We start from the raw sequence: 14,149 nt of genomic DNA on the forward strand, positions 1-14,149 counted from the left end.
ATTAATTGAAAATGTATTAAATATATTATAGGGAAGTTTATTTAATGTTTTTATTAAATCTACTACTTCCTTACATTTTAAGGCCCTCCAGCGCCCCAGGGAGCCTCGTCAAGGCCCTCGGCTGCTGTGGGGAAGCATGGTGCATCTTCTGCTGCCATGGGGAGGCCCAGCAAGGCCCTCTCCTACTGGGGGAAGCGTGATGCACCCTCTGCCGCTGCAGGGAGGTATGGCAGGACCCTCTGCCACCGCGGGGAGGCCCAGCAAGGCTCTCCACTGCCGCAAAAATATATTGTGATATATTGAGATATCATGATATTTAGCTAGTGATATACCATGATGTTGAAAACCAGATATCACTCAGCTCCATACTCAGTCCTACTTATGGAAGACCCACTGAAATCAATCAGACTTATCATAAATAATTTAAATCATAATGAAATCAATGGGGCAAATCTAAGTATAACTATGACAGTTTTTTTTACCAATATCAGGGCACTGGAGGGCAGATTCAATCAGAGTTAGCAACACCAGGTTCACCCTAGCTGACGGAAAGCTCAGCTGAAGATAGCATGAACTGTCACACATATTACCAGCATTGTTTCCTGGTAATAGTAAAATGACACATAATTACAGTAGATAATTATAGTAATTTAAAAACTCAAACAACCCTTAAGAACACAATAAAGCCTGCTGAATCAGGCCAATGGCCCATCTCAAGATGCTTAATCTCAGGGTGTGGTTTGAGCCCCATGTTGGGCAAAAGACACCGTAGGTTGAACTAGATGACCCTCGTGGTCCCTTCCAGCTCTACAATTCTACGATTCTTCTCCAGCATACTATTCTCACAGTGGCCAACCATATGTCTGTGGGGAAACTTGCAAGCAGAACATGAGAACAGCAGCACCAAACCCACCTGTGATTCCTAGCAACTGGTATTCAGAGGCATACTGCCTCTGACAATGGAGGTAGAACACAACCATTGTGGCTCATAGCCTTGCACTCCATGAATCTGTCTAATCCTCTTTTAAAGCCAGTCACGTTGGCAGCTATCACTGCCTCTTGTGGGAGTGAACTCCATAGTCTAACTAGAAGAATATAAGAAAAACTTCTCTTTAGCCACTTTCTCCATGCCATGTATATAGACTTGTATAACGGCACTGAATTATCATCAACTTTATTTCCAATTTCTTTCCTAATAATACGTAGCATGGAATCTCCCTTTTTGAGAGCTGCTGCATCCTGGGTCAGCAGCTTCACTGAGCTATCCACTACAACCCCCAAAGTCTTGTTCCTGGTCAGTCACTGTCAATTCAGATCCCATGAGTTTATATAAGAAATTAAGATTTTTTTGCCCAACATATATCACTTCACATGTGTTTCCACTGAACTGAATTTGCTATTCTACCACTCATTCAGTCAGTTTGGAGAGGTACTTTTGGAGCACTCTATAATCTCATTTTGTTTTAATAACCCTGAACAACTGAGTATCATCAGCAAACTTCGCCACCTCACGGCTCAGTCCTTACTCTATGTTGTTGACCTTTGACTGTCTCAAAAGACAGTTTGGGGCAGTAAACTCCCTAAACGATGAGATCAAAGCTTCCCACATCTCACTTACCTTTCAGTTCCACAAATATTTCTACCCTACTGGTTAATAAAGACCACATGTTCTGCTTATGCAGCACCCCCCCCTTACTACAAGATTTAGCTCTCCTGCCCAATTTGCACAGCAATTTGCTAACTGCTCAAGATTAGAATGTGGTGGACTTAAATTCTTATCAAAACATGCTCATTTTACAACATGCATACCTTCCTCAAAAGATTTGTTGGGCAGAGACCAGTTTTACATTTAAGCCAGCTCTCTGTATCACCATTCCCTTCTCACATTGGTAAGAAGCAGCTGGTAATACGAGATATATGCCTTTGTAACACAACAACTCATTTTACTCTTGTAGGTTTCAACTACTGTACTTGCTGGTGCAAATAACCAGAAACTGTAGGGCCATGTCCACCTGGTCATACATTAAATGTCTTCGCAATCATTCTCTGGGTTTGGCTAATTTCAGACATTCATTTTTAATACATGGATAGGAAAAAGGTAACGTGAATATATCCCCTTGAGCTGTTTCCACTTAGCAACATTATGTCAGCACATATAAATTGTACATTACTGTAATCCAAAAGCATATAGTATTTGCTACGAATAAAGGATAATACTAGCATTCAGGTAAATATAATTTCTCTTTTTAAAGCATGCTGGACTCCTTTGGACATTAAACCATAATCACTATATCATAAAAACCTCCACAACAGCTCCTTTACTCACCGAAACAGCTATCATGGTGCTGTCAGGCCTCCACTCTGCTTGGTCATAGGGTCCAAATTGCAATGCTGCTTTTGACGATTCTTTGTAGCTTACGATTAACACACTGGGCTGTGGGGAAAAGGAGATCCAGTTTAATTCTCATACCTTTCAAAGCTAACTTTTAAAACAAAACCAAGCTTATTGGATATTTTTACAGATGCAATTCTCTAAAATAGCTATAGGAAGTTTCTGGGAGACAGTAACATTATTTAACTGATTCACTTTTTTAAAAAAAAAGTTTAGCGAGCCACTTTTCAGCAAAGTATTAAGGACTGAGGCCAGGAAAAGATTTCAACTTTTCAAAAACTTCAAAATTTAGGATTAAACCCAAATGATTAATGCTTCTTTGGAGGGGGGAAGATACCATTTGCCTTGAAGGAGGTGGACCCAGAGCTGTTAAATAACTATTGTCCAGTGGCAAATATCTCCTTTCTGGACAAGGTGCTTGAGAAGATGTTGGTGGTCCAGCTTTCAGGGATGCTTGACAGAAGCTGGTTGCTTGGACAGATTCAAGTGTGGCTTCAGATCTGGTTACGGCACTGAAATTGCCTTTATTTCTCTGGTTGATGACATTTATCAGAAGAGAGACAGGGGGAGGGCAACCCTTCTTGTTCTCTTTGATCTCGCAGTGGCTTTTGATACTGTTGACAACAATATGCTTCTGAGGCATCTCAGGGAGGTAGGGGTTGGGACACTGCTCTACTTCCAGGATCGTTTCCAGAAAGCAGTCATGGGAAGCTACTGTTCAGCACCATGGGAGTTTTCCTGTCGTGTCCCACAGGCTTCCACCTTGCTCCCCTTGCTATTTAACATCTATATGAAGCTCCTAGGATCAGTCACCAAGAGATTTGGAGTGAAGCATCGTCAATACGCAGATGACACTCAGCTTTGTCTCTCTATTCAATCTTAAGTGTTGTGTTTTAATGCTGTTACCTCCCCTGAGACCTTAGGGTGAAGGGCATGTAATAAATAAATCATAATTGTGTATGTCTGCTTGTGAGCAAATTTCCCCTTCCTTTCTTAGCCTCCTAGAAGCATCCCAAATCTGCCGGGGTGTGTGTGAGAGAGAGTGGGAAGGAGAGAAAGGGAAAGTCTGCCTGCCCAATATTTAAATTTTACTCTTAATGTAGACGAGTAACAGTTTGAGCTCATGCCCACTTAACTCCAACTCTATAAAGTACTCATAAAATACCCACTATAGGTTTTCAACTGCCCTCCCAAAATAGTTTGAGGGTGTTGTACGTTATGTACCAGGCTCATATTGTTAGGCAGCCTTGTGAATAAATAATACATATTCCAAGGTCATGCTTTTCTTTCTCTATTGATGTTTGAATCAAGATGAACAGTATCATGACAAGAACTTGATACCAAAGCAGTCAAGAAATATATGGATTAGTGTCGTTTTCAAATTGTTAAAGTAATACTCTTTTCAAACCCAACTGAACAAATTTCTACCTTCCCCATTACAATCCTCTAAACTAAAACCTGGCAAATTTCAATATACCGCAAGCACAGACACGCCCCCTAAGAGGAGCTGAAATGAAAAGAGAAGCTTCTGCTGGCAAACATTAATTCTGCTCTAAAACCTGGTGCTCATTTGCATGTAAGAATGACGAAAGGTAACACTTGCATGATAAAGATTCCTTCAAATGCACACTTATGTTGCAATATCTGAGATTCATCAAAGTCTGGAGAATTGTAGCTTTTGATCCTCACATAGCTGTGCATAGCACAATTCACAACAGAAAAATAACAAAAGAAAACTCACAGCTATGCTTCAAACATATTTAAAGTAACAGTATGAATCAAGGAGAAGGGAGTCATAATTTGCATGCACTTCAAAGCTGAAATTAAGAGCATTTGCATGCCCTGATTATCAGTATAACTATTACTTGCACATGTTATTGCAGTTTCAATCTTGTTTATTATTTTCTACCAGCCTCATAACCAGTTCTCCTCTGGAATTCTGGGAAACCAAAAAATCAGTGCAGTTTTGAAAGCCATTAAAGTAATCTGTGCAGTCTGGCATCATAATTCAATATGGTGTCCAACTGTATCCAAACAGATGAACGCCTGCTTCTTTATCCCAGAAGCCATCATGCAGAATTTGGTTACAGTATCTTTAAAGCTGTCCAAATGTTTAGCAAACATATGAACAACTTTTCAAAATATATAGTGGATTTATTATACTTATATGCTGCCCATAAGCAATTTCTTGAGGTAGCATACAATAAATAAAAAATTCATTTTAAAAACTTACATAAAAAAATAAACATATATTGGGCAACTGAGAATAAATCAAATACAGCAGAAATCTTCAAACAGCAAAGATTTTTAATGTCAGAATTCAAAATAAGAGACCCTGTGGAACCCTCAATGCTATAAAAAGTCCTTAATCATCTCTAAAGAGCTGTTCTAAAAGTCAGAGAAAATAAAAAAGGCCCCACTAGCACACTGTATTACTGTGGAGTTTAGAAGAATAAATTCCGGTATCAAAATATCACCTAGCAGAAGCTCACCGCAACCTGCTGTGATGATAGGAGGGAAAGGACTGAGAAAACTGGGCTGCCACAACCATGAAATGGAGATAGGAAATTTGCAATATTAACTTCCTGATTGGAGACTACTGCAGCCCTGTTTGTCTATTCCAGGGTTGTCCAACCCATCGACCGTGATCGATATGTCGATCACCAGGTGAAAGCAGTTGATCTTGGTCGATGGGGGGGGGGAGAGAGCACCCACGCACGTGCCGCTGTGACCTGGCTAGAGTAGGTTGTTGCTCGGCTGCCAGCACCGGCACCCTGATATGCTGGCGTCCTGGAAGCCCCTGCCAGCAGGCTGCGTCAAGTTCACTCTGGCAGGAGGCTTCGCAGATCCCCGGCCGTGCTGGTCTACCCATGCGATTGGGCAGTGGTAGAGTGCTCATTGCACCTGTTCTCTGCTTTCCTGCAACAGCCCGACCGGAGGGGAGCACAGAGCAGGAGTGTCGCTGTAGACAAAGGCCCACCTAAACGCCATTTTGGATGCGAGGCAAGAGCAGCAGAGAGTTTATTGTTTCGTTAGCGATTTATGCCGTGCCCCCCCGAAAATGCAGCAGAACTAAGGGCCCCCTTAAAAAGCTCCACAACTTTGGCTTGTCACCCTAAAAAAGCTCCACAAATTTGGGTTCCAACCCCTACTCCCCCAAATGGGTAGATCACTACCAGTTTTTAATTCCTGGAGTAGATTGCAGTCTCTTGAGAGTTGGACGTCCCTGGTCTATTCTTTCCTTCACTGGAAGTGAATGGAACAGACCAGTTCGAACTCTTTCACTAGTGAAGTAAAATGATAGGATGCAGGGAAGAATCATAAATTTTTATGAGTACAGTGGTACTTCAGGTTAAGTACTTAATTCGTTCCGGAGGTCCGTACTTAACCTGAAACTGTTCTTAACCTGAAGCACCACTTTAGCTAATGGGGCCTCCTGCTGCCGCCGCGCCGCTGGAGCACGATTTCTGTTCTCATCCTGAAGCAAAGTTCTTAACCTGAAGCACTATTTCTGGGTTAGCGGAGTGTGTAACCTGAAGCGTATGTAACCTGAGGTACCACTGTATATGCATTTTACTAGGGACTGCATCCCTGCTCTCTCCATTGCCACCCTCTCAGCCATTCCCCCACATTACCCACCCAGACTTTTTCCTATGCCACTAAGATCACTTTTCACTCTCCCAACCCCATTTTTGAAGCCAGTTCTCCTTCCCCTCTTTTTGTGCATCCCCCTCCCTTGCACATAAAGCACCCGGTGGTAACTTTCTGCAATTTCCTCCTCTCTCATGTTGCAACTGTTAAGCACCCTTTACCTCTCCATCCCATTATGAAGCCACCATGGCCTCCTATTCTGCAGACTTTTCAATGCCCCTGGTTTCACCTTCAACCCAATTTCCATGCCCCCACCGTCTCCTTTTAGCAACCCCTTTTGCACCTCCATTTTCACATTCACCCCTTTTTCCTAGTCTCTCCTTACTCTTCTCAACTCTGCACACAGATCACCCACACTTCCATAGCTTCTCTCTAGTCCGTATCCCCCTTTATACATATACCCAGTAATTATGTATGTATGTCACAGTACCTTTAAGGAGAACAGAGTCTTAAAAACAAGCCCATAATGTAGCTTGTTCAGTTAAAGGAGGTTAATTTCGGTTGATGGATGTTGTACATCTACAGGTGTTTGCCTGCTGATGAAATACCTGTACTAAATTACTACACTGAACCTGGAACTTCATGTTGAAGACAGCACACATGGTACCAGGAGTGAAATACATTGTGTGACGGTACTTATGAACATTTGAGGCCTCTACATCCTTTATCTCTCTCACATGAGGAAACATTAATAGAATAAGTTTGAGTACAATGAGGAAGGAGACAAGCTGAAAGGGGGGAAATTGCTATTTTAAACAATGACAGAAGTTAAAGTGGGAGGGACACTGAGAGGAAAATGGTGTCTTTAAACAACTGCAAACAAACAAGCCAGTTTTAACAAGGAAAAATAGTAGAGATGGGTACAACACAAAAGACAACACCAAAAACCCAGCACAACATAACCTTTCCAAATTCCTTTCTTGCTGCACTCAAACGGTCATTTCTCCCTCTGTGTCACTTTGCCCTACTGAAACATCTGCCATTGTTTAAAACAGGCACTTTCCCCTCTCAGTATCCCTCAATCCCTGTGCACATACAGACTCTCACAACAGAGCATCATGATAATTGTCTACTTTAGAAGTGCCTGTTTGTCCCCCAAAACTTGGGGATTAAATGCATACACTGCATGTGAATGGAAGTCACATTCAACTGTCATAACTGATAGTGACAGACCACTGAAACATTTTGCAACATAATAGTAAGCTTGTTTACCCATTAGTAAATCCTACTGCGTTCAACAGGGCTTATTCTCAGGTTAATTGTGTACAGTACGGTACCCTAACCTACTTAAAGTCATCTAAGCTGCTGGCCATCTCAACATGCTGTGGCAGTGAATTCCAATTAATTACAACAGGAATGAAGGAGCACTTCTTTTTGCCCATCCTTAACCTACCATTAACTAACTTCACTGGGTTACTCCAAATTCTATTATTTGTGCCAGGAAGAGAAACTCTCTCCTTGCTGTAATTTTAATAATCTCTCATGAGGCCCCAGAGCTATCTTTAATTAAACTAAAAAGTCACAAAGGTTATCTAATCATCTTCATTTTTATTGCCCCTTTCTGCCACTTTTCCAGATCTACAATATCCTTTGTTTTTAATGGAGCGGAGAGAACAATAAAGCGTTGCAGTTATGTTCCAAGTAAATAATACCATCACAAATTACTGGCATTCGGACTTTGGTCATAAACGTGTTAAAGGTTTTGAAATATGACAACATCACACAGAGAGAAAGACTGAAGCCGACCTACTTGAAGTCATCACAGGTGACAAAGGGACACCGTAAAACATTGCATCATAGGTATTAGGCACCAGATGAACTAGAAGCCAAGCAATTCACTAGCATCTGAAGCTTGCTTTCCTTTACTGCCATTTTTAAAATTGATAAAAGATGCTTTGACCAACTTAAAGCAACAGATTGGAGTTTGATTTTAGTATCCTTTTTTTGTAATAAATTTTTATTAATTTTCCAATACAATCATACAATTTTATCCAAATTTTAACAAATTTTAACAAAATACTCTTTTTGGTCTTCCTTCAGCTTCTCTGGTAATCATCCATATTTACCCTTCAATACGCATTCCTTTAATTGCATTGCTTTTTGTATCCTATCAATGTCTAGACTAGAGGGGGAAAACACATTTCCCTGCAGCCTTTGAAATTTCAACTCTAGATCATTTCGCTAAAGCATGAACACCATATGGCAGAGACAGAAAACCTGTGACCCTCCAAATTGTTCAGTTAAAACTTCCATCATCCATGATCACTGGACAACCTTAAATCTGATCAGAGCTGCAGTTAGTTCCAGTTCCAGTTCCCTGCCATATGGTGAAGCTGGTAGGTAACTATTGTCAGCAGAACTGTCATTGCCAAGCTGTGCTTGAAAGGTACAGACTTACTGTGTAAAATTGAAAGAAAGTACGGTATGTTTTTCCAGATCTAATGAATGGTACTTGGCTCTTCCTGAATAGAAACCTGTGTAAAAACCGAGCATTCAGACTTAAGGTGTATGACCAAAATTGGTCTTTGTGGATTTTCACACTGTATATGTGTAGAAATCATGAAAGAGCAATGATCATTTGGGGTCAGAATGTAGGTATAGGCTGCATTTAATGTTATCCACTGTTTCTTTTAAAAGTTTAGTGGACATATTATTGGAAATATTAATTTATATGTACCTGAATCATTGCTATAGTACAACAGAAGATAGAACTGAAAAATAGATCAGATGTGCCAACATTTTAAACTGAAATGAGTATTTGAAAAAATAGGGACTTTAGCTTCAGCAACTAATTAACCTACAAAAGAACCAGACAATCAAAACTGTGGGGCACTGCTCCTATAAATAAGCATCATTCAAACCCAACTTTCTCATATTTTCAGAGTTATTTATGTAAGTAATGAGCGCCTGGAAATCAATCAATTTGAAAGCTGAAGGCAAGAAGAACGATTGGGAGGCATCCCTGAATTTAGAGGACCCTGCCCTGATCATTCAAAAGACCGCACAACACAATGATACTATGTATTTGCCATAAGTCTTGCTGGCATTCCCTTTACTAAGGCAAGTTAACATGAAACAACTGTGAAGTAGGCCAATCATTTCCAAATTTGCTGTCAAAGAACAGAGGTTCTAACCGAAGTCACACATTAAAAACCTGACTGTGCAGGGATTTTGAAGTCAGGCTTTAAAGCTTAGGGTCAAACCCATTAAAACAACAGCCTTCTGATCTCATTGAGCTCAGTCAAACCAGTGTTCAAAATTTGCCAGGCACCTTTTGCTCCTAGCTACTGACCACTTGCGACTAAGTGAGGATGACACCTGACATCACCACCTGGAGGTGCATGCTTGGGGATTCTTGGATCTGGACTGTTTCCACACACTAATACCCCATCCTGTAGAAGTCTATCAGTTATATTTCATGTGCACCCTCCCTGTGGAACGCCCTCCCATTCCATGTCAAGGAGATAAAGAACTACACAACTTTTAAAAGACACCTGAAGGCAGCCCTGGATCGGGAAGTTTTCAATGTTAGACGTTTTACAATGGGGGGTGGGGTGGACTGGGCACAACGGGGGAACACTGGATATCACAAGGGGGGGGGGGCCTGCAGGGCATCTGCGTGTCACCAGGAGAGGAGGCGAGGGCGGCATTGGAGCTGCATGGGAATTGGTAGGTCAGGCTTCCTCAAACTCAGCCCTCCAGATATTTTGAGATTACAATTCCCATCATCCCTGACCACAGCTCCTGCTAACTAGGGATCATGGGAGTTGTAGGCCAAAAACATCTGGAGGGCTGAGTTTGAGGAAGCCTGTGGTAGGTGGTCCTGGGCATCTCGTAAAAAGAGCTTGACCACTTTGAAGCATCTCCAATAATGATGATAATAATTAATATTATTTATACCCCACCTATCTTGCTGGGTTTCCCCCAGACACTCTGGGCGGCTCCCAACAGAATATTAAAAACACGATCAAACGTTAAAAACTTCCCTAAACAAGGCTGCCTTCAGATGTCTTCTAAAAGTCAGACAGTTGTTTGTCTTATTTAAACCTCCGACCCCAGGCGCCGGCGGGGGTTGCTACGCCGCTGTGTTTTATTATGTTTTTATATTCTGCTGGAAGCCCCCCAGATAATAATAAATAATAATAATTGAGGCGGGCGACGGCCCAGCGAGGGTCTCCTCCTACTCACCCTGTTGTACCAGATGCCGAGCTGGGAGCGGGACAAGACGGCGAACAGAGTCCGCTGCGGGTCGGCCTGGATGCGGAGCGGGGGCTCCCTGGCCTCGGCGGGGCACAGCAGCCTCTTCGGCCACCCGCTCAGGAAATACATGGCTGGCGAGCAGGCAGGCAGGCAGGCAGGCAGGCCGCCTGTCCCGGCGAGGCACTAGCAGGCCGGAGCCAGGAGCTTTCCCCTCATGGGCCTCCTCGGGCGAGGGAGACTCTGCCCCGCGCGGCCTGCCGAGGATCCGCGGAGGAGGATCCGCGCATAATCCCCGCCTGAGGGGCGCTGGGAAGAGACTGAGGGGGCGGCTGGAAGAAGGGGCTCCCTCCTCTCCGCTGGGCCGGGTCGCGGGGAAAGGGCCGTTACAGCTCAGGACGGAGCCCTCGCGGCGTCGCCTCAGCCTCCCCCCGGGAGCCCTCGCTCGCTCTCCCCGCCAAGGCTCCCTCCGCCGGCGCCGCCATCTCTTCTCCTCAGCCGCGTCAAGGCGTCTGGTCGCCGGAATATGCCGGCGGGTGGGAGGGAGAAGAGGCGCACGCGCACAAGCGTCGGCAGCCCTCCGTCGGAGCGACTCGGCAACACCGCTGGAGATAGGAGAGTGCGGGCGGGCGCGGAGGGGGGAGGGGAAAGCGGAGACACACTAAAGGCGCCGCTATTGGTACAGGCGCCGGGGAAGGGGAGGAGCCGGAAGTGGCGTCGTCGGAGCAGTCGCGAGGCGGCCATAGAGAGAGAGCGCGCGCCGCTGGAAGGAGGGGGCTGGAACGCGCGCGCCCCCTGGCTTCCTGTTCTGAGCGGTGGAGGAAACGCGACGTGTCTCTGCCCGGAGCGGCTGAGCGGGCAGGCGGAGAATCGCTGGTGGTGGGTTCATAAAGGAAGGTCGACAGCTGGATTCGGTTCATGTAATTCCTTTTCTTTTTTTCGCATAAATTTTTATCATGGCCTCCAACATTTTTTCCATGAAAATAGGGACGTCCTATTTAATAATAATAATAGTAATAATTTATTTATATGCCATCCATTAAACATTAAATAACTTCCCTATACAGAGCTGCCTTCAGATGTCTTCTAAACGTTATATAGTTACTTCTTTCCTTGCCTCGGGAGTTGCATAACTCCATACCCTTCAACATTTCTTTGATGAAAATAGGAAAAGCAAGACAATCCGGGTTCAGTATCATATCAGAGACTGGGGCGGCTTCTGTAAATCCAGGACTGTCCCTGGAAAATGGGAACACTTGAAGGGTCTGTTTTATTAGGAATACAAAAATTAATATATTTCCCTTATTTTTTGCCCAAATTAAGATGTTGATCTAAACACGATAGAAACACAAAGAGAAAGGAATAAATAAAGAGAGAAGTAAAGAAAAAGAAATAGGGAAGAGGTTAAAAGAAAGAGAGAAATGAAATTCAGAAAATAAGGGACTGATTCTTCGTCCGTCTGCGGTATATTGTCCACTATATATTCATTTCATCCACTCCAGTATAACACCCAGCAAAACCACTTTCTGTAAACAAATAGGTTCTTCCTTTATTGAGCTCTGATTGATCTCCGTTGTTGCACCGTTCTCAGATGGTTAGATACGCACGGGCTGTGCAGGTTCATGTGAAAAAGCTGAATACATGCAATTTTGAAACTCCTCACTAAGTCTTCATACCGCAGAAGTTTCTGTAGCATTGAATTGCGCACCTGCAGTTTCCTTTTTTCCAATCAGTTTAATGAACGGTTTTCAGATTTAAAAAGGAAATTGTGTGTGTGTTTGTGTGTTATCCCCTACTATCACCATTCTGTCTTAATCTTCAATTCACATACAGAGAGAGATGTGAGTCCTTGCCGCTCCCACATGGGATAGCGATAGCTTCCACCTTTTTCAGCCTCTCGCCTTGAGAAATACCACTCTAAGCTGTCTCCCACAGAGTTCCCTTTCCCTTCTGTCTATCTTCTCTCTGTATGTATCTTCTTTTATCCCAAATATAAATCTTCACAATTCAAAACATACATGTAAGTGATAATAATAGTGAACTAGAGACCAGTGGATTCCCAACATGTACACTCAGGACTCTGTAAACACTTCTCCCTCCCAAACAAACCATTGACGGTCATTTTCTTGAGGGAAATCAGTTTCATTCTTGATTGAGAACTAGAAATGAAATTGAAACACTAATATGTGCTTAAGAGCAGCTGTAGCCCTGTTTGTTTGCTTTTAGCTTGAGGAACATTTTTTAAAACTCCCTTGCAGTCTGAAGTCCATCTCACACTTGACCTCTCATCTCCTTTAATAGAAATATGATTGCTCATTTATTAGTTAATTGGTTCTATAAAGAAAATTCTTAACAACTAGTCAAATACAGGTACCTGCAGAAGCATAATAGGTTTGACAATATCTGCATCTAAAGATATTTTTTCATGTTAGAAATTAAACTTTTATGGGTTCATGTGTTTTGTAGTAAAGGGTAAAGAGACCCCTGACCATTAGGTCCAGTCGCGGATGACTCTGGGGTTGTGGCGCTCATCTCGCTTTATTGGCCAAGGGAGCCAGCGTACAGCTTCCGGGTCATGACTAAGCTGCTTCTGGTGAACCAGAGCAGCGCACGGAAATGCTATTTACCTTCCTGCTGGAGCGATACCTATTTATCTACTTGCACTTTGAGCTTTCAAACTGCTAGGTTGGCAGGAGCAGGGACCGAGCAACGGGAGCTCACCCCGTCGCAGGGATTCAAACCGCTGACCTGATCGGCAGGCCCAAGAGGCTCAGTGGTTTAACCCACAGCGCCACCCGCGTCCCTGTGTTTTGTATTATGCTTATGTAAACCTTGTGTTTGATAAACACAATTAATGTGTTCACATCAGTTCAAACAGAAATGAAAAGAAAAAGCAATCCATACGTTTCTTTAAAATAACCAACAAAGATGAGTAGCACAAGAGCAAAGTCTGTATATACGAACCAGGTTCAACTGGTGCATTTACATCAAAACAGCCCAAGGCATAAATATTTACTAAAGAATCAGCATTGTTGTTGTTGTTGTTTAGTCGTGTCCAACTCTTCGTGACCCCATTGGACCAGAGCACGCCAGGCACCTCTGTCTTCCACTGCCTCCCGCAGTTTGGTCAAACTCATGTTTGTATCTTCGAGAACACTGTCCAACCATCTCGTCCTCTGTCGTCCCCTTCTCCTTGTGCCCTCCATCTTTCCCAACGTCAGGGTCTTTTCCAGGGAGTCTTCTCTTCTCATGAGGTGGCCAAAGTACTGGAGCCTCAGCTTCACAATCTGTCCTTCCGGTGAGCACTCAGGGCTGATTTCCTTCAGAATGGATAGGTTGGATCTTCTTGCAGTCCATGGGACTCTCAAGAGTCTTTTCCAGCACAATAATTCAAAAGCATAAATTCTTCGGCGATCAGCCTTTTTTATGGTCCAGCTCTCACTTTCATACATCACTACTGGGAAAACCATAGCTTGAACTATATAGACCTTTGTTGGCAAAAGAAACAGCATTATCAAGTTCCTAAAGGTAGTTTCCAATGCTTGCCAGTACAAATTTCACATTTATTGAAGTTATAAAATGTGGCCACTAATCTGCCTCTTGCAAAAAGCTTACGAAGAAGGAAATCTTCCCATTGCTACATTTGGTAAAACTGAAAGAGCTTGGATTGCCAAACCAGTCACTAAAGCGAGTGCTGGCCAATTAGACATGAACAGGTTGCAAAACACTAAGCCTCCATTGTATTAGCATTCGGAAAGCCTTGTCGTTGTCAAAGCCAAGTTCAGAAAAACACAGTTTATGGAAACAAACATGGCTTCCACATCATACTTTCTATTTTAAACAGGAGATATCACACACTGAAGACTGGAAGCCAATGGTTGTCATTTGTGAACCCTGATGTTGGTTGCG

General features: G+C 43.2%; 1 protein-coding gene across 2 annotated transcripts in view; it reads right to left on the reverse strand.

The window, feature by feature from the left end:
- The window catches only part of RIC1 (RIC1 homolog, RAB6A GEF complex partner 1), a 43,658-nt gene extending 32,805 nt beyond the window's left edge, over positions 1-10,853 (reverse strand). Inside the window, exons 1-2 of one of the 2 annotated variants that reach the window (XM_083718371.1) lie at positions 10,232-10,853; positions 2,327-2,434 (exon numbers count right to left, since the gene is read on the reverse strand). In XM_083718371.1, the coding sequence (XP_083574497.1) occupies positions 2,327-2,434; positions 10,232-10,372 (249 nt within the window). In that variant the 5' untranslated portion in view covers positions 10,373-10,853. The remainder of the gene's footprint in view (positions 1-2,326; positions 2,435-10,231) is intronic. The other variant, XM_083718372.1, reaches the window with a different exon arrangement.
- Positions 10,854-14,149: the final 3,296 nt, after the last annotated feature.

Source organism: Podarcis gaigeae (assembly GCF_964106915.1).
Source record: "Podarcis gaigeae genome assembly, chromosome: 17".
Classification (NCBI taxonomy): Eukaryota; Metazoa; Chordata; class Lepidosauria; order Squamata; family Lacertidae; genus Podarcis; species Podarcis gaigeae.